This window comes from Lissotriton helveticus, chromosome 4_1, assembly GCF_964261635.1.
Source record: "Lissotriton helveticus chromosome 4_1, aLisHel1.1, whole genome shotgun sequence".
Taxonomy (NCBI): Eukaryota; Metazoa; Chordata; class Amphibia; order Caudata; family Salamandridae; genus Lissotriton; species Lissotriton helveticus.
In genome coordinates, this window is record NC_136063.1 from 786,469,851 (window position 1) to 786,497,597 (window position 27,747).

A 27,747-nucleotide genomic window follows, 5' to 3' on the forward strand; every position below is an offset into this window, starting at 1 on the left:
TTCCCCCCTTTTGGTGTGACATAGTTCATTATTTTGTTGGCCTGAACCTTCTTTGCCACTCTATACTATCCCAATGCAGTACCCCTCTGGACACCAATCACCTTTTAGTCTACCACTCCCAGTTGTTGAACTTGGTGTTGTTCAACATTGATGGGGGCAGAAGGGTGTCCCTGCTCTCCGTGGGCGGTAGCCGCCAAAGTCAATGCCAGCCCACTTCACGTTATCTCTCATGACACACCTCGGAAACCACCAAGCCATCGGTGCGTACCGGGCGGCGCACTCATTCTGACTGCTGCACTGTTAGCTGGGAGTTCCAGCCACTGCGACACCGATGTCAGGTCACCGGGAGTGTCTGCTGTTCACCTTCCGAAGCTGCTACCCTCCAGCTCTACACATAGCCAAGCTCTCCCGCCCTGCCGACCTGGGAGTGGCAATCAACCATGTTGAAGGCTCTGTGCAATACTGAGGTCCCTCTTTTATTTGCATGAGGAACTAGGGCTTGATTATGTTGAATATCAACGCAATCTGGCCCCTTGTTGTTGTGGTGCTCGGTCTGGAATAAACCCCAAGTCCTGTTTAATAGAGAAATTATCGAGGACTGTCTGTCCTGGGACAGGGGCCTTCAAATGCCCTTGTTAGAATACATTAAGATGTTCACCTTCCTGGGCAAGCTGTATATCTTTCAAAACCTGAGGGCCTGCCAAAAGTTGCAAGATCTTGGTTTAAAAAATCATTTATGAAACGTAGACAGCGGGAGTGGGAGGCAGCTGTGCTAGTCAAAATCCAGAATAAGGAGTACATTTTAATCCAAACTGCACCAGGGTTAGAGCAGTGTCTAGATTTTGTATTTCGTTCTTGGGATAGGATCCTTCTAACCAGATTCAGAATAGGCATTATTAGATGGCAGTTATGCTTTCCTCTTGGGCATTTTGATTGACCATCTATTCCTTCTGCCCATGTGACGAAAGCTCACCTCAGTGTTTGTCCCACTTTGTATTCTTCAGCACATTTTAATCATGTGGCGTTTTTTAATTCCAGTACTGAGGGGTCGGGTCTGATCAGATGTAGACCGTCTTTGCTCTATCTGCAGAGGCTGAGCACACCAGCGACCTGTGACCATGTCAGTTCTTTTCTTAAAAATGCTCTACGTGTAAGAAATTGAATCTTTTTTAACCTGATGAGAATGCTGATTGTTAGGTTTTATTGTTATTTGAATTCTCTTATTTTTGTAATCTAATTATTCATCATTCTGTGATTAAAGTAATATATTGGTGCTTTGCTAATTTCATAACGTTTGGCTAAAGATTATCGTATGGCGTGTGAAAGTGATTCATCTTTTTTAAACTGATACACTTTCCTCAGGTATAGCCATAAAGTGCTTCAGACAACTGTGTATTTGGTATTACATAAAGGATTAAAAGGCAAGGTCAGAAACTGATCAACTAACTAGTGCGGAAACAGAAACTAAACGAATCTACTGACTGAAAATCAAAGTCAAACTGTGAGGTTCAAGAGCTTCTGGAAATGATCATTACAAGTTGTGGCTCACAAAACACAGATTCTCACTCTTAGAGATCTTCGTGATGATGAGAACTCAATATACCAAGAAACATGAGTTCGACAAATGATGAGAGAACCTGCTCAAAATATGTCTTATCTGTTGCTCAGTTTTATATTATCAGCTGTCAAGTGCATTTTTATTATTTGCATTCATGCAGGAATCGTCCAGTTTGTAACATGTTATGCATGTTTATGCCTCTAACTGTGTCAAGTGCATAATTGTTATAACAATGTTGTGAGGCGTCCAATTAACTCTGTATTTGTTTTTCCAGTATGTCCTGTCTGTCCTGAAATTCACCTACCCTACCCTTTTTCAAGGGTGAGTATTACATTGAAACCACTGATCCAACATTCAAATGCTGTGTTTGTTTTTGTTGTATAACATATGAATGTTCCAGGCAGCATGCACCACAACCTACTTTCAGAGGGATTGGGTACAGGAATGTATTAATGATGTTTCTTCAGGGGATGTCATTAGAATTTAATGTTCATCTGTTGGTTGTGTCTACGTTGTTTTTCTGCCGTATCTGAAATACATATGGCACCCAAAGAAATTTGAGCTGAGGCACAGTTTAAATCAGAAAGGAGTACACGTTTTCACTCCACAGTGAAACAAATGGGGTGAAAAGATTGTGACAAATGATGTAAATGGTCAATAGACACAAAGAAAATCACACCTTACAGAGCTGGTAGCAGTGAGTCTGTAGTAATGTTGGAACAAACAGTCCATAAGGAAAGTCCTTTTTTTTATTTGAAATAACGGTGGCAACATTGAAGAATCTACATAGAATATCCCAAAATGCACATGCATAAATGCAAACAATACATATACAAAAACATTGGCAGGGCTGGTGGCTCTGTGGACTAATATTTCCACTTCAAGGATATGTGCTTTACCTCATGGTCAGTGGTTCAAATTCTTGCAAGTCTACCGAGCCTTTCATCTTTCCAAGGTCTATGAAATGAGTACTATTGAGTTGTTTCGCAATAAACACCTGTTATTCAGCTCCAAGAGGTCAACATGCCTAACAAATGCCCATGTTGGGTTATGCAAAACCGCTAAACGTGTAATTTGATGCTGTATTCAAGAGATTCTGCTGGTGCTATAAACCATGTGGCGAAAGGCTAAGTGGCTGGTAAATGTCACTATCCTGAACTCCAAGATGGCAATATAGGGACATGTTTTGTAAGTTTCACGTTATGTATTTTTTAATAACTATTTGATTGAGTTTCCCCCTAGTACAAACAGAGGAGATATGATCCTACAGCCCCATTACTGAAACACATTTGCACATGTCCTTCAGAACGTAGTTCATATAAACCACCCGGCGAACCCCTCCTGGAGGTCTCCAAGAGCATTACTTCATGGTCTAAAGTCCAAGGCTGTCTGTCACAGGGTTTGAGGAGAAACCTCTGAATAGACATCAGTTTTCCCAGATCTTGGAATGTTTCTGTGGGTACCCCTGCGCTGCGTACACAGGCCTTTCCCGACTCACACAATGATCCATCCGTTTCTGCCACATCTCCACTGACTGAGGCTCTGAAGCCTGCCACAGTCTGCCAATGTTACTCTTTTTTTGTGATAACCAATTTTATTGTTTTTCAACACTATGAAAATACACCACTCAGATGACACAAAAGGGTACATGTCAAGTATACAGCGAGGCAGATGCACAAACGAAGACAATATTGCAAAGCAAACAGCTATATAGGAGACAAGGTCGTAAAGGCAAAAAATTACATTATTGTCCAAGGCTCAGTCCCAGTGGCCCAGCCATTTTCCCCATATGCGTTTGTGTTTCGAGGAACATTTCCCTGGATTCAGGCTTCTTATGTGCACAACAGTCCTGTCCGCCACCATTGTGACACTGTAGGAGGAGTCAAATGTTTCCATCTGGCTTCTATGTCTCGATTAGCCACCATGGTAGCCGTACAAAAAACGCCCAATCTTTTCTCAAGCCATCAGAACCCTCCATGATCCCAGGCAGCTGCATCAGAAAGTTCCCTGGTCACTGCCATCCAGAATCTTTGGATCATCGGACATCAACATACCATGTAGTATAAGTCAGTGGGGGCAGGTGGGAGCAGGAAGAAGGCTTGCCTGATGTAACCTGATCAGGGTGAGATAGGTACAGTAGAGATAAGGGTTTGGATCAGACAGAGCCGGAAGGAGAACGTTATGATGTGAGGTGCCATCATAGTGTCCACCAGTTTTCATCTTCAAGTGGTCCCAACCATTTCTCTCAGCATGTTCTAAGGTGATCCAGTGTACCAGGGCAAATGATGATAAGGGTGCAGTAAATCTGTGAGATGCCCCCTTTGTCCAGGGTGCCCATGAGAAGTTTGGCTTCCATGGAACTGAATTCAGGAAGAAAGTTGGTACCGGGTACGTGAACATGTAATGCATGGCATAGTTGTAAGTATTTGTTGAATTGAGAAGAGGTGAATGCATAGGACTCATGAAGCTCCTGAAAGGAGCGAATGTGGGTCCTGGACCATATGTCGCCTAGTTGCAATATGCCGATATGGTCCCATTTCCCGACCCCTGTCAGTGTGGACACTTCCTTCAACCACGTGCCGTGTTACAAAGGGGTGTGGAGCGTAAATTTTGTATCCCACTTAATGTGTCAAAGTGCAGGTCTCTCAGCTGATAAGACTAACCGAGTCACCTCAGGGATAGCAGCAAAGACTGTGGAGCTGTAGAATATGTCCATAATCTTAGGGAATCCCAGGGATGTCAATTCCCGCCGGAAGGCTGGGTTGGACAACCCCCATTAAGCCAGTTATTGATCACCAAAAGGTGGAATGCGAGGTTGTATAGGTAAAGGTCATCATCCCTAGACCTCCATCCTAAGCGCACTGACGTGGCCTAGTTTTATGCCAGAGGAACTAGGACACCAGCCTATCCATATTGTGAAACCATTGACAAGGTAGGAGTATCTGGCGGTAGTCAGCACAGGAGGGGAATGGAGGCTGTGTCTTTGGAAGAACCACAATAGTGGCAGTGTCTATTTCAGGTGTGAAGGCACCAGCCTTAGTCCCCTCTTCATAGAGAGCGAGAAGTTAGGGGCGACAAAATATCTCAAAACCTAGCATGGTATTCTGTAGAAAGCCCATCAGGACCGTGGGTCCTCCAAAAAGCCACAGCTGAAATGGCTGTTCCTATTTCTTCAACCAATAAGGCTTGGTCTAGTATTTGAATCTCCAAAAGAGATAGCACAGGGAGGGAATCTTCCTACAGAAAGTGAGGGTCTGACTCAGTCTCCGCACTGGGAGTCCCCTTATACAGCTGTTTGTGCAATATCGCATAGAGCATGCTGAGCGTGGCCGTGTTTGTCCCTAATTTCTTGTATTATCGTATTAATAGCGGGCTGGAGGCCAGCCAGTATAGCAACTTGCATTTTTATCTGCCCATTCGTATACCCTGGCCGCTGAGGCTCGCCACAGTTGTTTCACTATCTCAAGCGATAGGAGACTGATCTACACACGCACCAGGTCCAATTGCCAGGAGACAGTACTATGAGGATGAGCAGCTAGACGCAACTTCAATTGAAGGGCACAAGTTTTCAGCTGAGCGATTTGTTGGGAGCAAGTCCGTTCTAGGGCTCTAATCCGTTACCTCTAACGGTAGCATTGCTGGTAGCCCGTAATGTATCAATTGAGCGGACCATGCCCTTGTTAGTCTGGAATTAAATCTGTACATCACCTTCTAAGTCCAGTGCGTCAGATTCATCTTGGAGGTACCAGGTGTTTTAGGACGCCACATGGGACGGGGCCCATCAGTGGGGGGAACTAAAGCGGAGAAGAAGAGGAGCATGGTCTGATATACCACATGGAAGGATCTGGATCTGAGACACTTCACAACAGTCTGGAGCAGGCATAAAGAGAAGATCTATGTGAGAATGTGTAAGGTGGGCTGTGGAGGTGTGGGGGTACTGATGTTGGTGAGGGATCCCCACGTTACAAAGTCTGAGAGCTGAAGTCCACTCCAAGAGAAAACTAGCTCCAGTTCGAAGGGAAGCTGAGGGAGTGCCTTTAGCGTCTATTTCAGGGATCGGACCACATTAAAGTTGCCCCCCACCACTGTCAACTCCTCGGGAAGGGCCAGTAGTACCTTGGAGAGGTCCCCAAGGAGCTTGTCTAGGGCTGCAGGAGGTGCCTAGGCACAGACGAGGTTAACAGTACGTGCCAGGAATGGACAAAGGTTCCCAATAGGTGTGTCTTGTAGCATTAGGGTGGCGGGGAGAAGGCACTCACAAATCTCAGGATTGCTGTGTGTTTTGTGATCCAGCAGACCGTTAATGTTCCAGGATGACACCCATGGATGCCCCATGTCTGGATGTGGATAATGCAGGTGGACGAAAGAGACATTGGAAGCCTGTCCCTTTGAGGAAGGTTGCCCATGGCTTCCGCCCAGTGTGTACAGCAAGTGACAGTGTACCAAGGACTAGTTGCGTACATTCCTGCATCATTGCATATCTGAGTGTGGTGTGTAACATGTTGGGGATGTTATGTTATGTTAGGGATTTGTAAAGCGCATGGTTGCCCGAGGGGTTCCCTGCGCTAAAGAGTACTGTTTACAAGCTCTATCCATAAGACGTCTACAAGGGGAACAGCAAAGTTTTGAGATGTTTCCTGAAAACGGTTTCGTTGGGTGGAATTCTTCTTATTTTATATGGGAGGGCATTCCACATCTTTGGTACCAGGTGGGCAAATGATCTGCCCCCGCCCCCCCCCCCTCCCACTCCCCCCTGGCACATGTGGCTCTCGTTGTCCTGAGAAGCTGTTGCTGGGCTGATCTTAGATGCATGGTCGGGATATACCTGGACATCATTTGTCTCAGTTTTATCGGGCCTTTTTTGTTAACAGCTCTATATGCCAGGCACAGGGACTTAAACTTTATTCTTGTTTCAATAGGGAGCCAGTGTAGCTATTTAGTGCTTCTTTAGTCGAAGTGCGTTTGGGAATTTTTAGAAGGAGTCTTGCTGCCGCATTTTGTACTACCTGTAGTCTCTTTGTCACATATTTAGCCACACCTACATAAAGTGAGTTACCACAGTCCAAGCGCGAGATTATTAGAGACCACAGCTGCGTCCACTTCAGCTTCAGAAGAACCACGACCCACCACCAACCGCAACAGGTTCCTCGCCGGAGCTGGAGCAAGATCACCGCCGAGCAGCTCACCGCCTCCCTCAGCCAGAACCCTCCCGCCAGCACTACGGACCCCAACGAAGCAGCCCGCAACTTCACGCAGTGGCTGACCACCTGCGCCGATGACCTCGCACCATTGAAGAACCCTCCCAGCAGACCCAGAAGCAAGAAAGCCTCCTGGTTCACCGACGAACTCAAGGACTCCAAGAAGAACTGCCGCTCCCTTGAGAAGGCCTGGCTCCTCGACCAGACCACAGACAACATGACTGCCCTCAAACAAGCCACCCGCAAGCACCACCAGCTTATCCGCACCACCAAGAAGACATCACTGAAGGAACGACTGGACAACAACGCCCACGACAGCAAGGAACTCTTCAGCATCGTCAAGGAGTTCTCCAACCCCAGCACCGGCAACAACGACATCACTCCTTCACAAGATCTCTGCGACTCTCTCGCCTCGTTCTTCCACCGCAAGATCGCCGACATCCACAACAGCTTCGGCGCACCATCCACGCACCCAACCGTAGAACCAACGCCCCCCACCGCCACCCTCCGCACCTGGACCACGGTGACCACCGAAGACACAGCCCGCACGATGAACACCATTCACTCCGGATCTCCGACCGACCCCTGCCCCCACCACGTCTTCAACAAGGCCGACTCCACCATCGCACCCCAACTCCGGAACATCATCAACACCTCTTTCAACACCACCACCTTCCCGGAGAGCTGGAAGCATGCCGAGCTCAGCGCCCTACTGAAGAAACCAACAGCGTACCCCACCGACCTCACGAACTTCCGCCCCATCTCGCTCCTCCCTTTTCCTGCCAAAGTCATCGAGAAGACCGTCAACAGACAGCTTGCCGCCTTCCTCTAGACGAACGGATCCCTTGACCCCTCACAGTCCGGTTTCCGAGCTAACCACAGCACCGAGACTGCCCTCATCGCAGCCACCGACGACATCAGAACCCTGCTTGACAACGGGGAAACAGCGGCCCTCATCCTCCTGGACCTCTCTGCAGCGTTCGACACTGTCTGCCACCGCACCCTAGTTCAACGCCTCAGCAACATCGGTATCCAAGAGAAGCCACTGGAGTGGATCATCTCGTTCCTCGCCGGAAGAACACAGAGAGTCCGCCTCCCCCCGTTTCGATCCGAGGCCACCAAAGTCATCTGCGGCGTACCGCAAGGATCATCACTCAGCCCCACCCTCTTCAACGTCTACATGGAACCTCTTTCAGCCATCGCACGCCAACACAAGCTCAACATCATCTCCTATGCCGACGACACCCAACTGACCCTCTCCCTCACCAGAGACCCCGCCACCGCCAGAACCAGCCTACACGAAGGAATGAAGGACGTCGCCGAGTGGATGAAGAACAGCCGCCTGCAACTGAACTCAGACAAGCAGAAGTCCTCATCCTGGGACCATCGCCCTCCGCCTTGGACGACTCCTGGTGGCCCCCCGCCCTGGGCGCCACTCCCAAGCCAACAGACCACGCACGCAACCTGGGCTTCATCCTGGATTCCTCCCTCTCAATGACCAGACAAGTCAACGCCGTCTCCTCATCATGCTTCAACACCCTACGCATGCTCCGCAAGATCTTCCGATGGATCCCGACCGAAACCAGGAAGACGGTCACCCATGCACTCGTCACCAGCCGACTGGACTACGGAAACACCCTCTAAGCCGGAACCACAGCCAAGCTACAGAAAAGACTCCAACGCATCCAGAACGCCTCCGCCCGACTCATCCTGGACATCCCCCGATGCAGCCACATCTCCGGCCACCTGAGGGACTTGCACTGGCTCCCCGTCAGCAAGAGGATCACGTTCAGGCTCCTTACCCACGCACACAAGTCTCTCCACGACCTGAGCCCCAAGTACCTCAATGACCGCCTGACCTTCTACACGCCCACCCGCCAGCTACGTTCTACTAGCCTCGCCCTCGCCGCCGTACCACGCATCCGAAGAGCCACCGCCGGAGGAAGATCCTTCTCCTACCTGGCGGCCAAGACATGGAACTCCCTCCCCATCCACCTTCGGCTGACCCAGGACCATCTCGCCTTCAGGAGACAACTCAAGACCTGGCTGTTCGAGCAGTAGCGGACCCCTTCCCCCAAGCGCCTTGAGACCCTTCCGGGTGAGTAGTGCGCTATACAAATGTTATGATTGATTGATTGATTGAGATGGCTACTGGCTATAAAATGTACCACTCTCTCCAGACAGTGACTCAACTGCTGTTTAGCGTTATCTGTTAGGGAGACTATCAGCTGAGTGTCGTCAGCATATGACATCACTGAGACACCATCTTCCTGTGCTATATTAGTCAGCTGTCGTACATAAATATTAAATAGGGTAGGACTGAGGGAAGATCCCTGAGGGACGTCACATGTAATTGGGAGGTGGTCTGAAAAACAGTCCCCTTCCATCACTTGGAAGGACCTGTCTTTCAAAAAAGAAGCTAACCAGTCCATGGCACAGCCCTGTTCTCCTATTTCCCTTAGTCTCCCAATTAACGTGGTATGATCTACGGTGTCAAATGCTGCACTGAGGTCTAACAAAAGGATAGCAGCAGAACCACCCTCATCCAAAAGTGCCTTTAGCTTCTCTGTGACCACCAACAGTGCTGATTTTGTACTATGGGAAGCACGAAAACCCATCTGTGTGGGATGCAGTATTTCATTAGTTTCCAGGAAGTTAGTCTAGGTATTGTTTACATGCTTTTCTAAAAGTTTGCTAATAAACGGCAAAAGTGAGATAGGGTGTAGATTGCTATAGACAGGAGGGTCCAAATTGGCTTTTTTTGTAAAGGCCCAACGATTGCATGTTTTCAAGCTTTTGGGACCGAAGCTGTTTCTAATCATAGGTTGAGCAATTCCGTTATGGGATGTAAAATGGTCTCCTGTGCTTTAGCTAAAATCTGGGGCAGGGCTGGATCAATTGGTGATCCAGATTTAGTAACTTTTATAAGATTCCGAACGTCTTTTTCCTCAAGTCTGGGAAAATGAGCTAATTTTGGGAAGGATAAAGGTCCTTCCACCTCTGTGCCTGTCTCAGAGTTGAAGTCCATATCCTTTGGGAATTGGTCATATATTTCTATTACTTTTTTATGGAAAAAGGTAGCTATGTCATAGCACCTTTCGACTGAGACCGGGAGGGTTTTCGTATTTTCATTGGGGTTAGTTAGTGTTTTAACCACTCTAAATAGTTCTCTTGAGGAATTAGGTGATTGAGAGATTTTTTCTTCATAGAATTTAGCTTGAGCACTCTTCATATCATTATGATAGGTCCTAATTAGCAGCTTGTATCTAGATTTTAAAGCTGGATTATAATTCTTTCTCCATAGTCTCTCCAGTTTCTTACATTGTTTTTTTAATTCCAAGACCTGTTCATTATACCATGGTTTTCTTCTAAGGCATGTTTTATTGTTAATAGTTCTCATGGGGGCACATACATCAGCCGACTGGGTAATCCAGTCTTCCCATTGCTGATATTTCTCTTCTACGTTACCAGCAAATTTTGGTATGATGTCTGTTAGGACCGTCTGCCAGGTTCCTTACAACCGTTTGGGCTTGAGATTTCTCCTGCTGTTCGGGGTTGGGTAGGCCAAATCTAATTTAAAGGTGATCTGACCAGGGGACTGGGATAGTTTTTAGTACAGTGATTTCAGGGTCATTCAAAAAAATAAGGTCAAGTATATGCCCTTTCTCGTGTGTGGGTGAGGTCACACGCTGCGTTAATTGTAGAGCTTCTAAATCACCTTGCAGCCGTTTGATGTGAAGGGCATCATGTACATCAAAGTGAAAATTAAAATCACCCAAAATAGTCATATTGGATTTCTCCATCGCCAGACTAATTAAGGAGTCAGGTAGTGCCTCCATGAACTTGCAGCTTGTGCCTGGTGGTCTATAAATAAGTATCTCAGAAAAAGTGCTGTTAGGGGAGAGTGCTGTGTGAAACTGTAGACTTTCACATTCTGGGAGAGGAAGATGAGTTATAGTACATTTGAATGAATCTTTCAGGATAATAGCAATACCACCCCCTATTCTCTCTATCCGGTCCAATCTATGTATCTGGTAACCCAAGGAAGGGCAAGATGGATGTCCGGTCCTGAGCTGTCATTGAACCACGTTTCGGTCACAAACAGCATGTCTAAAGGCTCTTCCTCTAATAAGGCTCTCATATTGTAGTGTAGTTCCTATTATCCCAATAGGCTCTGCGCATTGGAATAATACCTCCAATAGTATAGACCTAGACCAGACGTTAACTAGGTCTTCTACTGTCGATATTAGACTTAAAGTTTTGGGTTTGCCAGCTAGCTCAGAGTTCACTAGAAACTTTCTCGAATAGACAAGGAGGAGTTGAACCTCCCTGGATAGACAAGAAGGGATTTAGTTTCTGACAACCATAGAACATGACAACTTTGCTCTCCCCTAATCAAGAGTGTATCTCTAGAGTCGTGTGAAAACAAAAGACGATATGCCTTGGGATTGAACGGGCAACATTACGAAACATATAAACAAACAAAATGCCTCACACAACAGGGATTCTCGCCAACTCATCCCCCCAACACTCCCCCCTCCCCATACTTCCACCTCAGAAGCATCTGTCATCCATAAACTAGTAACAAAAGCACAATACAACTTGTGACCAGGAGTGGAGTGGTGGACCCCTCCTTGATGTAGGATCAAGTGCAGCTTTTCCGGGACTGAACAACTTGAGAAACAAGATACAGATACAGTATCTGGATGCTGTCAGGAGCTCGGGATCGCGCTGATCAGATTGTGGAGCTCTTTGACAACTCAGAGTTTATCACTTGTGTGTTGGGAGGTGGTGAGCTCCTCACCAGGTGGTTGTCCTGAGTCTGCAAAGAGTCGCCCCCACCCTCCCCACTGGTGTTTGGGGTCAAGGATGAAGCAAGCATCTGTGAGGCATGGGCAGGAGGGGACGGTGAAGGCAAACTTGCTCTTTTTTGCTCCGCGCCGTTTATGGGAGCGCTAGGTCTTTGTGGTTTGGGAGTTGTTGCTGCCTTCACTGACCCTTGGAGGCTGGTCTCTGAAGATGGGGTGCTGTTTAGCCGATCGAGTGGCCTTTCTTCATTAAATGATCACAGTAAGCCATGTCCAGGCTGCCTTTGGGTTGTCAAAGATGTGGGTTTTATAGCAATGAAATATCTAAGCCGGGCCGGGAATAGAAGCCGGTAGGAGAGGGTAAGGGCACAGAGGTTTTGTTTGACTGCCGCATATGACCAGTGTTACTGCTGCACCTTCATGGTATAGTCTGGAAAAGATGAGCACCTTTGCATCGCTGTATCTGAGGTCGGGGTGAGAGTGGACCTCTCGCAAGATGGAATCTCTATCTTTAAAGTTAAATATGCTGGCAATCGTGGGCCTATGCGCTGCTCCCAGAGGTAGCATAGGTGTTAAACCCTGTGTGCCCTTTTGATCGCAAACCATGAAGACAGGAGGTCTGCCAGCATCCAAGATTTAAGCCAGGTTTCAAGGAATTCTGCACTTGTGGGGACTCCATACCTTCTGGTATACCCACAAAGCGCAGATTGTTGCACTGGGAGCGATTTTCTACATCTTCTACTTGGTGATGGAGCTCTGTCATCTGCGAGAGAAGTCAGGAGATTTGGCACTCGAAGGCAGTGACAGGTTTCAGCCTTAGTTATCCTATTTGTGGCATTGCGGAGATCACGGCGCAGAAGAGCCATTTTGACGTGCACCTCCCCAATCTTTGTTTCCACTGAGGCTTAGGAGGTGTGGAAAGTATGACGAATTGTGGCCAGGTTGCTTTCAGGTGACAGTGATTTATCCACACCACCGGCTTGCCCATGGCCCTTTGTGTTTTGATCCATTCGAGTTTGGGAGGCCTTTGGCCTGGTGAGTTTGTCTTTAACCATATTGATGAGGAGATGAGGCGTCACGATCTAGTGCCAGAAGGAGCCCAACCCGGAAATCAACGATATCCTACCACATGTATGCTGACGACACGCAAATATATTTAAAGATCGCCTCCCTTGATGACATAGATCTAATGAATAAGACACTAAAGATGGCTATGCAATGGTTAACGACGAATCATCTGAAATTAAATGCCCAGAAAACAGAATTCATGTTAATTGCACCCCCAAGGAGCCACCCGGAAGTAAAGGAATGGACCAAATTGGTGACTGCACTTAACTGCACACCAACCCTAGTTAACTCAGCGAAATCATTAGGAATCATATTAGATGAGAACCTCGACATGAAAGCTCACATTAATTCAATGGCGAAAAATGCCCGCTTCCATCTGAGCTACTTAAGAAAATTAAAACCATTCATTTCAGAAGCAGACTTGAAATTGGCTATACAGTCCTTAGTCATATCCAGGATCGAATATGGCTGCTCTACACTAACTGGTCTACCTAAAACATCTACAGCACCACTAAAAGCCTGCCTCAATGCTGCGGCAAGACTTATCACGGGATCGAGGAAATTTGATCATATATCTCCTCACCTGAAAGCACTAAACTGGCTACCCTTTGAGGCCAGAATACAAATGAAGACAGCATGTATTACTCACAAAGCGGTGCACTATAACACACCAGGATACCTAAGCAAGAAAATAAAGCTATCAGGAGGAAACAGACCAACGAGAAGCGCCAAGGAGCTGCTGCTGAGGCCGGCCTTTTTTCGAAAGAAAAAGACCTATGATCGAGCATTCACTGGAGCTGCCCCCAGAGTTTGGAACTCACTCCCTCCAAGCATCAGGAAGATACAAAATATTGCAACATTCAAACGGGAATTGAAAAGCCATATGATGAGTAAATACTTGGCATAGGGAAGCCGACGGATCGCTGATAAGAACTACTACACCAGCTGAAGAGTGGTCCCCCTTCATGAATACTAACACTGTCAAGAGACTGACACCACTCGCAAGCCTCGGCTGTACCCTGATTGATACCACAATGTGAACCAAGTGATGTTTTCATAACCAAACTATATAACCTCTACCTCATCTTATCTACTGATATGGATCGCTAGGCCTTTATCACCTTCTATTACTAATTACTCTTATGTTTTGGAATATACCTATTTGGGCACCCTTATAGCCACAGCCTCTTTCACCTCATATCTGTTGGTTTTTAGAATTGATATTGAGAAGTGATATTTGACTGCCAATATGTAACCTACAGTGATGTTATGTGATGTAATGTGCTGAGATGGCTCAATTCGCTTCTAAGCAATAGAACTCATTGATTCCGGGTTAATCAAGGAATCGCAATAGGTTGTTTTTCATAGCCAAACTATATAACTTCTACCTCACCTATCAATTGATATTGACTGTGTTATAAGCTAGGCCTTTCTCACCTTTTATTACTAATTGCACTTGTGATTGGAATATATTTATTCAGGCATCCCTTATAGCCACAACTTTTTCTACTTTATATCTGTGGTTGTTGGAATTGATATCTGACTGTCAATGTGTAACCTACCGCGATGTAATGTGATGTAGTGTGCTGAGAGGGTTAATCCATTCCTAAGCAACAGTACTCAATGAGTCCGGGTTACCAAGTAACCGCAACCCCTTGTCCTCATGCAATTGGGGTCTTGCAAGGTCTACCTTTTCTACTGATATGGATCGTGTTTATGTACTAGGCCTCTCTCACCTTTATTACTAACTGCACATGTGTTGAATAGATTTATTTAGGCACCCTTATAGCCATAGTGCCTATTACCTTATATCTGTTTGTTTTTAGATGGGATATTGGACTGTCAATTGTGTAACCTACCTCGATGTTAAGCGCTCTGATACCCACGGGTCTTGTTCGCGCTATACAAAACTCTAAAAATAAATAAATAAACAAAAAAAAACCCCACTTACCGAAATGACACAGTAGCACGAGCAGCAAGGTCCTGGAGTCAGGTAACACCTAGCAATGCCCTTTTGGCTGTGAAGTACACCGTGGCCCCCAGCCAAGCGAGTGGGGACGCATTGGGGCAGAGGTCATGTGCCCGACCGTGTGGTGCCTCTCCAAGAGCCTTGCGGGTCTGGTATTGAGTTGCTAGCGGAGGTTAGTCTACAGTGATTCATGTAGCAGAAGTTTGAAGGGTGGTAAAATACTGGAGACTTTTTTGTTTGTTACTGTAAAGTCCTGGGCTTGGAACCAGAAAGTCCAGCACTCCAGCTACAGCCACCATTCACAGGCAGTCCCAATGCTCACAGTAAGCTGGATCCCCGCCAGAGTCTCTAGAGAAGTGAATGGCCGGTGTCGATCCCAGATCCCGAGGATCTGCGGCCCAGCCCAAGCTGGCAATCCCGCTTAACAATACCCGTCGGTTGTGGATGGACAGGACGCGTCAGCACAGAGGCAACAGTGGTAGGCAAAACATGTATAGGGTACTTCAGATTGGAAAAGTCACTTGGGTATTGTGGCAACAGAGGGTAGGTCATGGATTCACATCCATATTGGTAGCTATGTTGCCGCCGACAGGTTCATCAATGTCAATATGGCTAGGTCCCAGAGCCGATTAACTTAAAGTGGGAGCCACCAAGAAGCCCCCCAGCCGTGAAGAAGTGCCAACTTGCATGGAGTTGCATTAGCCCAGTGATTATGAGGCCAGTTGGGGGGGGGGAGAGGGGGCAGCAGAGGTGAATGGACCCTTGGTGTGGAGGCCATTCCTGTGTCCCAGGATCAGGCCCCCAGTTTTGTCGGCCTCCTGCCAGACACAGTCTCCCAGGCTAGGGATGTCAGTTAGGCGGTGCGGCTATTGGTGATGAGGCCGTGAGGTGGCTACAGGGTGTCCAAGGCCTGGTCAGAGTGTTGCAGATGAGTGAGGTTGTGGGGGCCTTACACCCAAGTTGCAGGCCGCTCATCCCACCGCAGTCGTCGTTGAAGTCTGGCTGGGGGCAGGTAGGTGGAGAAGGTAATGAGCCGGAGGGAGGCCCACTGGTGCAGCAAACTGCCGCATGGTGCCGGGCCGGCCTCAGGGGCCCATGCAGCAGTTTATTGGAGTCGATGGGTGAGGCTGCTGCCGGGCGTGGGGAGAAAAGGAGCGAGCCCTTGGAGGGGCAGAGGCAGGAATTTTCAAACTGCAGTCCCTGTTTAAAGATAGCGCAGCACTCACTGGGACTCAATGGCTCAGCAGCCTGCCTCCCCCTCTGGGCACCATGTTGAGGGAGAGTGAGGTCACTGCCATGTGGTTAGTAGATGGTGCCCTTGGACTCCTCGGCAATCAGAATCTCCTCAATTGGTCTGGAGGCACCTCCCCAGTGCCTTGCGGATGGATTGAGTCCTTGAAGACTCATAGATGGCAGCGGATGAAGGAGGGGTCCGGAGCACTCTTAAAGGGCCACCGTCCTTTTCGTGTCCAAGCCACATCTCTTGCAATGTTCCTCTTAGCGATGACAAGGCCCAACCACAGCAATGTAGTTTTGTATCTACTACTCTCTAGACCATTCTTGATGTGTAAAAGTCATTCTAGATAGTCCCTTGGAAGTCCACTGCCTAGCGCCTCCCCCAGGCAACTGTATTTTATTTTTAGATTACATGTTTATTTTGGTGCATTTATAATGGAAACAGTGCTTTTTTTCAAAAAGCAAAAGGTTTATAGACCATATTAGGTTAAACAAGGGACAGTGGATGACACTGTTAGATTGTAGTAAAATGGGGAAAAAAGTATTTTATATTGTCATTAAATGCAACATTTCGAATTTACTCTCTTAAAAGATACAGTGTGGTTCTAGAAAATGGTATAGCCATCAAGACAAATCTAACAATAGACACTAATTGGAGTCCGTGTGTTCAGCTTTCATGAATAGACAGTTGATTAAACACTCCACAATGATTTTGCTTTGCTTTCACAAACAAACTGCTCCATAAACAATGAGCAATCAATAAGCTCAGAGATGCGTGAAGCTTCTTTTGCAATGTTCAGCTAACAGTTGGCCCTGATAGCCCTTTGGATGTTCTGGTTTTGCTTAAACTTTCATCGATAGGTTAGTAATCGAACAATGGGCAGTAGCGGAGCTTCTGCTCGTCTGTTGAAAGTATTGGGATTTCATTTTGTGTCACTGCATTTTGTACAGTAAAAGTGTAATAGAGAATACATAATGGGTAACTAAATTATGTTGTCCTATATTGCCATCAAAAGGTGCTGGTTTGTAAATGTCACCTGAAGTCTGAGATGGCTATGTAGGACCAAATTGTACTCTATATATTTTAGTTTAATTTTCAATGTTTTTTTAATTGAATTTCATGAAAGTGTTGTACCGTTAATGTGTTGGTTCTTTTTTAACTTAAAACTTTAATCTAGCTAATTTTCTCCTATTCCAAATTTACCCCAGCTAACATACCAGATCTATACAGTCCTCCGATGGATTTTGTTCTGTGCTGAATGGGACAGGAATACTTAGAGGATGAGCAATTTTCAAATGAGGACCAGGAGTAAGATAATTGCTAACATACAATATTATACGTGACTCTCCCAGTATCCCATATCTGTTTTGGATGAAACCACCAAATCAAATGAACTCAGCCACAGTCAAATAATGAGACAGAATCAGCAGAGTTAATTAAATCTTATTTTTTGTATTCTATTCAAGTTTCAAATGAATGGCATACAACCCTAAATTCAAATTAGAACAGGTTTTAATAAAGTATTAGCAAAACTCTGCGCAATCCAAATATAAAGAGATTGATGTTCCCCAGCCAAGGAAGATTATTATCTTAGCAAAAGTTGATCAATAGGGGAAAATCAGTTGCATTGCATACCAACCCTTTAGGAGTGTTCAGTAGGTTCCAAACGACAAATTCCAGTTAATTTAAGACAGAATATCTGCCTCTTTCGATCACTGCAGCATCAAAGCCACAGTTGTTCTGATGCGAACCCTTTCAGCCGAAAAGGTTCCACTACGCTAGCACACCAGCCAGCCGCAGATTGCAATATTTCATCACAGTTCCCGTTGTTTCTGGATGTACAGATTGTCAGTCTCTATCACGCAAGATGGGTAAAGGTGCCGCCACATCAGTTCCAAAATCTGAGCAATTATACTCACCCGATTCCAGGTTTACACCCCTTGAATTACCAAATTTGTCAGACCACTCTGTCCCATTGGTCGCCCTCGATAGGATGAGATGATGTAGTAGGTCAAAAGTATTCAAATCCGGAAGAATTAGGTAATCCATTACTCGTGGTTTCCTTAAAACCATTGTAGTTTAGTCATACAGTCATTATAGCATCCAGAAAGTAGCCAACTTTATGCTTTCATTCTTTGTCTGTCAGTTGTCAAGCATTTTCCCAAGGATGTAGCACTTTTATTGCGAGTCTAATCAAGTGTGCTCCAAATGTCAAAGAAAGCAATTGAAAGTTAGAACACAAGTGGTAACTTTACGAAAAGTTTCCATAGGCTTCAGACTATTCAGTTCATATTAGGAAAAAGAGAGCAAAGTTGAGGCCTTTCATAAAATACAGCTCATACACCATGAAATTGTGATAAAATATGAATCTCGCGTTACATAAAACGATGTATTAATCTTTTAATTAAACACATTACTATCACTTCAATACAATCGCAAGTAATTCATATAAGTATAGGATACTCAAAATTTTAATATATCACTATCAATTACATATCATTTTGTAAGTTTCTTTTGCACATTATATGTTATTATAGCATTCGTGTTTATAGGCACATCAAAATAAGATTTACAAAATCCAATTTTTACATAACCTCGTGTAGCACTTTTCTTTTGTCATTTTCAGTGCTTACGTTACACATTCTAATATGCTATTCACCCTTAACAAGTGAAACGTTTAATTATAACACAGGCATTTCTATGTTATCGTTATTATCATTCCAAATTGCGATCACAAATGCTGAAATTCGCAGAATTTCGGCATTTGCGATCGCAATTCAGCTCAGTGGTATGTATGAAAGAAAAACTGCCTCACAAAATAAGGAATCGCAAAATTTGCGAATCCCTATTTTGCGATTGCATTTAAGGAATCGCTAATTGCTATTCCTTAAATGCAATGTAAGAAACACAAAAATAGTGTAACTTGGCCCTTAAGGAATCGCAAATTACCACCAACTTCAAGTTGGTGGTAATTTGCGAGTTCTCTGAAAAATTCACTTTTTAGCATTTTTCAAAGTGCCATGTGGCACACATACATGCTCTTCGGGCATGTACGTGTGCCACATGTGCACACATTCACATTTCAGGGGTGCAGCAGGATGTCCTTTTGACACCCTGGCACCCTTGAAATTGCATTCTCAATTTGTGATTCTCTAATAGAGAATGGCAAATTGAGAATGTCTTCCGATTCATTCCTATGGGCCTCTAGGCCCATAGGAATGAATAGGGAGGTATTCCTTAATTGTGAATCACAATTTGCAATTTGCAATTAAGGAATATGTAGGATTCACAAAATTATTTGCAAATCCTACATACATAGCGTTTTGCGATTCTCAAATAGCGATTCGCAAAAAAACGCAATTTGAGAATCGCACAATCAAGGTTTGATACATATGGCCCAAGAGCACGTCATTAAGTTGTTTAATTTTCACATCTACTTATTGAATGTTAAGAGTAACACAAAACTATTTCTTATATTCTCCATGCTTTTACGATGCATTATCTAAATCAAAACTATATTTATAGTTGCTTGTAACATGGAGCCTAACACACGTTTTGTCATTTCCATGTAGTAGTGTCACAAATAATTTCTGTATTAATTAACATAAATTGGTGAGAGGAAATACCTCTGCTCTGTCAAAAGCAATATACAATCCACTTTGCAACATATGTGATCAATGACCATCATCATTGCAGCCCAATCAGTTATTTCAATCTTTAAGATTACTTATATACGTATAAGCAAATGAGCAGGTTCTCAAGTGGTTTCCAGTCTTACGACTTGTCAGTCAAACCAACTCACAACTAGTAACTCTATAACAAACAAGCATTTACAATGCAATGGTCTCGTCTTTGTTAAAGTTAGAGCTATTGGCATTGCTCATGACATTATTTTTGTTTTTAAAACATATAAATAAATGGCATTGTCATTTACAATGCCAATAGCTTAATCTCTCTCAAATGTGAGACCTATTGCATTTGCACCCACACACAGAGCCACACACACAGACACACACACAGACACACACACACAGCGCCCACACACACACACACACACACACACACACACACAGCGCCGCACACACACACAGAGCGCCGCACACACACACAGAGCACCACACACACACACACAGAGCGCCACACACACACACACAGAGCGCCACACACACACACACACAGAGCGCCACACACACAGAGTGCCACACACACACACACACACAGAGTGCCACACACACACACACAGAGCGCCACACACACACACTCAGAAAGGTACATGTTTCATGATTGAAGTGATGGCCTGGCATTGCGTGGAAGGGGGAAAAAACCCACAGAAGAAGAGCTGGTCCCCATGCAGGGCCACTGCTATCAATAATGCAGCTGCCGCAGTTGCATTGTGGCCCAAGAGTGTAGAGGATCTTAGCACCCAATAATGAAAAACTGTGTTTTTATTTGATGCATTTGTTCTGTTAGAAGTCTTACATTTGTAGTAGATTATGACCTACAGGAAAGAGCCTATGAAATCTCATAATCCCTACCCATTGTGATCAGTCAGGCCAGTCAATGTTTGGCATAAAGTGGGGGTCTCGGTGTCGATAATGTTTAAAGGTCTCTGCCCTATAGGGACCGGGTTGTAAGCCAAACGTCCTGCTTCTATCCCTCCTCGACCAAAGCATATGTAGGGTTTCTCCTTCGCCCCACTTAAAACCCCGGCGTTGTTACTTTTGCATAAGCTAAACTGAGTTAGTTAAACGCAACCTAAAAGAAAAGGGATAAACAAAAAAAAAACACTTTCAACACTTGACTCTTAAGAAGTGTTTGGGGGGTCGTACTCCGTGCACCCGGAAGCACACACTGGTCCAAATATCAACTTGTCCCATTTAAAAGGGCAAACATCGGGAAGTCACCAGAGAATAGCATGCTCTCCAGCATAGGGCAGAGATGTGGGATGGAGTGCTGGCAACCGCACATCCGGTGACACAGTACTCTGATGGAGATTAAACAAGAAGGTAAAGGATATTAAGGGGCGAGGATACTGACATCCGGGGGCAGAAAGACGTGCCTCACAGCGTTTCCCTGCATGTACTTATTTGCAGTGCGACATCGACCGGAGAGCAGAAAGTGACCTGGTCTTAAAAATAAATCACAAAGCTTGACGCGTCCAGATTCTAGCTTCGCATTCTGAAACATGTAGTCCTGTGAATCCTATCCAAATCAGAATTACATGCTCCAGAAAGCCTACAAAAAAACTGGGCTGGATGAGGTACTCACTCAGAAACAAAATAAAAATCAAGAGCGCTAGTAATTTAAACTTGGATCGCCTTCGGCATTTGGTTACAAACATCGAACAAGCGTTGGTGTTGAAGGTGGGGGGTGGTGGTGTCAATGACAGTCAGCAAACCATCTACCGTTCAGAAATGTTATTTAGACCAGTGCGAGGCCATCACAACAAAAATGCGCTAGTCGGTACAAGGAAACCCGGAACTGCAAACTGAAAGCTCTGATGACGATCTGTCATGCTATTGGTACGATCTCAAGTCACTCTAATTACAGGACTAATTAGCACAGAGAATTTAGCGCGGGACAGAATTGAGGCGGGGATTGAGATTTTATTCTGCAGCCAAACTTGAAACAGGGTGGTGAAATACACCCATCGTAGCCTGATTCGTCATCTTTAGACTTCCCTGTCCGAATTTTATGGAAAGATAGTTGGTTAAATCTACTCATCTTTAACGCCTATTGGCTACATGTTCACGTCAATTATACATGGTTTTGCGTCATGCTTCAAATCGGGTTTCTCTTTTCTCCGCGTTGGTGACGTTATCTAGAAACCTTGAGCCATGTAATTTTGTTTCCTACCGTGTTTTTTTTATTTTTGCGCATGTGTTTGGTCGGGGTTTTAGAATCATGGGAGAGCGACTGCGGGTGATCCGCCATTTTATAGCTCAGTGAGCGTGCATTTTCAAATGAAATAGTGCATGTGGATCGGAAACGGTTAATTGCACCCACATTGTACTATTATATCACATCTGCGTCCCCCGTCCTCATCATAATCATTATTATAAGAGGCAGATCCCATCTTCAACTTAAGAATGCTACAAATAAATGAAGAACACAGCTCACCCTCGCTAGCTGCCATACAAACAAGCTTCCTCTGTTGAGTGATAACTGCGCACATCCACCAAGAGCTTGCCATGAGACAGCCTTTTGTCTCTAAGCCCCGTCCGTTTCGGATTGGGGGGGGCGTGTTTTTGTTGAGTGACGGATGACGTCATGGATAGAAAGGACAGCAAAAAACACGCCCCTCAATCCGAAATGGACGGGGCTTAGAGTGACAGGCAGAGCTCTTCTCCAATGGCTGGCTGCCGCTTAGGAAGCCAGCCAATGGAGAAGAGCTGGCTCATTTACCTCTCTACTCTAAAACATAATTTCTCGCCCAGCAAAACTGCGCAAGCGCAGCCTACGCAGGCCGAGACCTAAAAAGGGAGGTGGGTTAGTTAACATTCATGAACTGGTGTGCAGACATAAAAGACAATTTGGACTTCAGTGGAAGGAGTGGGACAATGTATAAGTTTGCTAAGGGAGATATGGGCATTCTAATAATGGAGATCCACCATTGACTCAGGTTTAGGTCTGTCTATCACCACTTGTAATATTTCTAAAACTTATTGTTATCTCTTCCTATGTGAGTGGAGCATTCATGTAGCCTCTTCCTTTGAGTTTTTTCTGTGCCCAGGTCCTCCCCTTCTGTATCCGCCCAGTACTCCAATCTCCTGGGCCACTGCTTGTATGCTGGTTCCTAGGGGACCTCCAAGTCAGGGCTATGCATCTTGTAGCCACAACTAGGGCCGGGAACTTGCTGACCCAATTTTCCTTTTTCCCAAAAAGACCAGAGACCAAGCAGGCATATCTCTGGTTTTCAAAGGGCTGATTTGCCCAGGGTCTGCTCCAATGTGCTCACTCTTTTTTCCCGATTACTGAAAATTCTCTAGCAAGTACAGATCATATGGGTAAAATCAGCATCTGGACTGCCAAACCTGGTTGAGTTTTAAAGCATTTTAGGGTACATTTTGGACGATCTCTACAAATTCAGGTATATCATTTGTGAAAACAAATTGAATTGCTGTCATTTAAAGCGGGCATTCTAGGAGACATTCTGTCTGTGCTGTAGGATTGTGGAGAGAGTTGCTTTCCATCAACTCTCTCCCCGTGTCTTGTCACTATCTGTCTCATGGATACGTTTTGAATTCAGCAAGTAATGCTCTCTAAAGAATGATTGGCTCCATCCTCCTGGCCCCAATGTGTACAACAATTGCTGGACACTGAACACAGGCGGTCCAGTGGCAATGTTGCTCCAGGACCGAGTATATGGACCCCACTAATCTACCAAAATGTAGGCCAACTCCTTTTGGGATCTGTAATAGCTTGATTGGTCTTGAAAAGTAATTTAGGTGCCTGACCTCGGGGGCATACAAGGCCTTGCAGTTACTCCTATATAGGCATCGTACCCATGAAAAATACAGAGATGCTGGGCTGGATTACGTTGTTGTACACCTTTTCAGCGTCTAAGGTCTGCTCTGGTCGGATATATGACCCCAACGCAATTGAAGGAGGTACCAGACAAGGATGTCCGCTACCCCTCTTAATAATTGCAATTGTGATGAAACCCCTGGAACATACTGTGAACGATGGGTAAAGAAATTGATATTACAATTTCAGGAGTGACATATATCATCTCTCTTTTAGCAGATAATGTCTTGGTGTACTTGCATGATGTCTCCCCCGGGCTTAGTCAGTGGTATCAGCAGTAATAACATTCGGCCTAGTGTCAGGCTTGCAGATTAATTGGGCAAAGTTGTGGGTTTTCTCCATCCGACATACCAAAGTGCTGATGCCCTCATTGGCAAAGTCACCCTCTCTCAGATGGGAGTTGGGGATACGATTTATCACACCTCCACAGATGTGGTGGAAGGAAATATGGGTAGAGCGGTTAAATCTATCAGGATTATGTAAATTGTAATAAATAACGAAAAAAAACATTGTGGGACTGAGCACTGGGCATCTCACTCCTCTACAACAACAAAATGATCCACACTTGAACACAATTGTAAGGTTGAATGCCACTTGGCTTATTATTCACGTGACAATCATCTCATTTTAACTTTTTGACAAAGTGGATATGTTTTCTGGTGCAATAGGCATATCTTGGAGGTATCTTGACCACTGCCATATGCTGTTATTCCATTCTTCTAGACTCTGTTGTAGGTATTGGGGACCACCCAAAGTGGTACTCCTTTTATCATAGGTGATTAACATCTCCAAGACTAGACCATAACAACACTAACCTTTTGTTGCAGCTGTGACGTTTTGCACATCATTGTTTAGTGGATTGTCGAAATTCTGTGGCGGTCTGTCCATGTGCCCACCTACTCCTCATTTTACCATTCTCATAGATTTGTTTTGTTTTCTCGTGTGGTAAACCTGTTTCACACGTGTCCTACCAGATGCTAAACGTGATTTAGGTATGTTTTTTTTTAACACAGTGCCTGAATCTGTTAGATGATGAGATCCTCCCAGTATGGTACTCCTTTAAATAACCTGGTATTTGTAAAGGGCGAACCCCTAAGGGTCTCAAGGCGCTGCGGGCCATCGGGGAGATTAAGCGTGCTATTGTCCAGAGTCACAGGGTGCTGGGCTGAGCTGCAGCCGGCTCCGGAAAAAGAAAGCTGAGCCCTGTGCCCCGGAGGCAACCGCCCTGGCTGCTGCGCTGCACCTCTCCCGCTTTAACATGGCTCTCACCTCATGACCAGACCACGGCAATAACTGTTGGTGGCTAGTGATGTTAGCGCTTTGCTGCCCTTTGGTAGGTTTGCACTACTGAAATACAATATATACATATCTATATAAACAACAGCAATGAAACAGCAAGCCTATATAGCAACCGCACCTCCCTCTCGGTTACTCAGATTCAGTCCAAAGTCCCAAAATTTGAAGCTACTTGGCGTGAATATCCACTACTCCCGCTGTTTCCCGAGACTGATCCCAAGGACCTAAATTATTTCAACCACGACTGTGAAGTTAACCACAATGAAAAGTTTCCACAATGACTTAGTCCATTCTGTCAATATGTGTCTAAAATATTCTTTAATCTTCATAGGAATATCATAAAAACAGCCAAAGTGTTTTGTCCACCACCTGTAGACTTCATCAGGGCTGTGGAACATACACAAACATATAGTGTATAATACAACATACATAATAAAGAAACAATACAACATATATAAGGGGGCACATGGTCCTCCTCCCCAAGCCTCTTTGTGGCCTGGGGACCCAATCCTCTGGAGCCAACAATATTATAAAGGGGAGGGGGCGCGTAGCCCCCATCCCCAAGTCTGAAAAGGCCCCAGGGACTCCAACCCCTGGAGCCACAGAGAATATAAAGGGGAGGGGGTGGCCCCCCTCTCTGAGCCTTAATAAGCCCCAGGGACCGCATCCCCCGGGCCAGTATGCCACAAAAAAGGGGAAGCCATAATAGATTCCAGAGACCCCCATTCCCTGGTTTGTCCCGCGGAGCTCCCCCTGGGACACAGTAGTTTCCCTGCCCACATTAGCGTGGGTAAGGAACAATATGTCTGCTGACACCCGGCAGGAGCATTTATTTTAAAGCTCCCGCCAAGTGGGAGCAGACATACCTTACCTGCCTTCAGAAGTGTGGCATGGAAGACAAGTCTGCCCCACCCGACGGGGGCTTTAAAGAAGCTCCCCTGGATGGGAGCAGACTTCTGTTTACCTGCCTACGCTTTTAACCCCACCCAACAAAAAAGGAAAGGGCCTGGTGTATTGGGTCACCAGTGTCCGAAGGAGGATTGTAGAGTGTGGGCCTCGCACCTCCTTGCGTTAATAGAATAGCACCAGGGTATGCGACCCAAGGAGGCTCAGAGAGGGGACCACATGCCACTTCCCTTATTAAAAAAGAAATGGCCCTGGGGATGGGGTCCCCTGTGCCCAGGGGGCGCTGGGAGGGTCTCTCTCCCCATCTTCACAAGAAACCTCAAAACCTTTCTCTTCGACAGACCCCACCCCACCCCTTGAAGGACTAGATCCTGCTAACTGCCCCCCCCCCAACCCCCCAGCTCCTCGAGACCCTTACGGGTGACTAGTCTCGCTTAACAAATGCCTGATTGATTGATTGGTTGATTGTTTTGACCCCATCTTTTTTTAAACAAGGTTGTCCCGGGTGGGCACCAGGACTTGAAAGTGACTAATAATTGTGCAACAGGAGCATCTAATGTACTATTCATTGATCCAACATGGAGCTCCCCATAATGCCCTGCGAGGGCTTTTTTATTTAGGAATTTTCTAAGCTTGGTGGCCCTCCTAGAATAGGGAGGGGCACCACCAAGCATTTTTTTAATGTCGTCTGGGGCTGCAGGAAGTAAAGCAGCCCCCCAGCAATATTTAAAAAAAAACACAATAAGTTGCTTGGGTCATTAAAACCTTGACTCCAGGAGAGCGTACCATGTGTTTTTAAAGTACTCGTAGCTGGTGCTCTGTGCTCTTCAGCTGGAATGCAAGGCCCTCACGTGGTTGTTTTTATGATTGCATTTTGTGGGCCGAAAATGTTTAAAGAAAGACTCAAATACATGTTGCTTTTATTATAATTTTTAAATTATGTTTAAGTCTTTCTTTTTGGATTTATCAGCCCACAAATGGCAACAATAAAATCTCTGTTTAAAAGAGATCCTCACAGATATGGAAATTTTGTATTATAAGTTTATTAAACATTTTTACAATAATCACTATTATTAAACATGTTATTGTGTGAATCACTGAAAGGTACAGTAGATTAAAAATATTTGAGATTTTTGGGAGAAAAATTAAAATTAAGTCACTTTTACTATTTTGATGTTGTGACTCATTGGGAAAGTCAGTAAGTCTACCTGAGTGCAAATAGGATCTACGAGACCAATTGCCCATTGCGCATGGTTCCATTCCTTGTCAGTTGAGGTTATCCTAAGTGAACCACAGTTATTTGATGACATATAATTACCCTGTAACTTGGCTCTGTAACTTGATATTACTACTTACACCTGAATAGGTTGTGTCCTGTTTTCACTCAAAGAGCTGATTACTCACTAATGATAGTCTGGAGCCAGGGCCGAGAAGAAAGGATATCTGTGCACTTCAAAGACTCTTCTTTGAAGTCACCCCCACTTCAAAGGCAGAACTGAGTTTAAGTACTGGGTCGCTGACCCTACCAAGACAGTACACTTCTGGACCTGTGAAGAACTCTGCTAGCAAGAAGGACTGCTGTGCTGCTACAAAGACTGCCACTCTGCTGACTGCTGCTCTGGAAGAACTGCATTTCTGCTGTGCTGCCTGCAACCCTCTGCCCTGCTGAGGAAAGGACTAGACCCATCTCACTTTAACCCCCCCAGAGAGACACCAAGGGCTTGCCCAGTTGCTTCCTTTTCTGTAGTTTCAAGGACATTAAAAACTTCCCTTAACCCTGCACCTGGACTAGAATCCATGCAGCGTCAACTTTGTGCCAATCGAAACCGATGCATCTCCTTCGACGCAGTGCTACTTGATGACATTGCTTAGATGGACTGCGCGGCTCGACGACGATGGATTGTGTGGCTCGACCGCGGCGCACTGCCTCCAACGCAAAGGGGTTCGCCGACGAAACTTCGCCGGCTGCGTGGATCGGAACCAACACATCATCTACATCCAAGGTATCGATGATGACACATCGCTACCTCTGCTCTTCGCATCAGGTCTCTGACGTTAAAGCATCCTCCACCCAAGGTACTTTTTCAGCGGGCCAAGGCTGGTCTGTGTATCTAACCCACTCTCCATTGCGGTCGGCCTGAACTTTGGATTTACCCCAATCAAGCACGACCAGATATCCC

General features: G+C 45.5%; 1 protein-coding gene across 3 annotated transcripts in view; it reads left to right on the forward strand.

Annotated features, from left to right (window-relative positions):
• Positions 1-27,747, forward strand: part of SLC35D4 (solute carrier family 35 member D4) — a 570,185-nt gene that overhangs the window by 28,312 nt on the left and 514,126 nt on the right. For all 3 annotated transcript variants that reach the window (XR_013610546.1, XR_013610545.1, XM_078687423.1), the window contains one exon: positions 1,833-1,879. Coding sequence is in view for 1 of the 3 variants with exons in the window: in XM_078687423.1 (XP_078543549.1) it covers positions 1,833-1,879 (47 nt within the window). In the remaining 2 variants the exon portion in view is untranslated. The remainder of the gene's footprint in view (positions 1-1,832; positions 1,880-27,747) is intronic.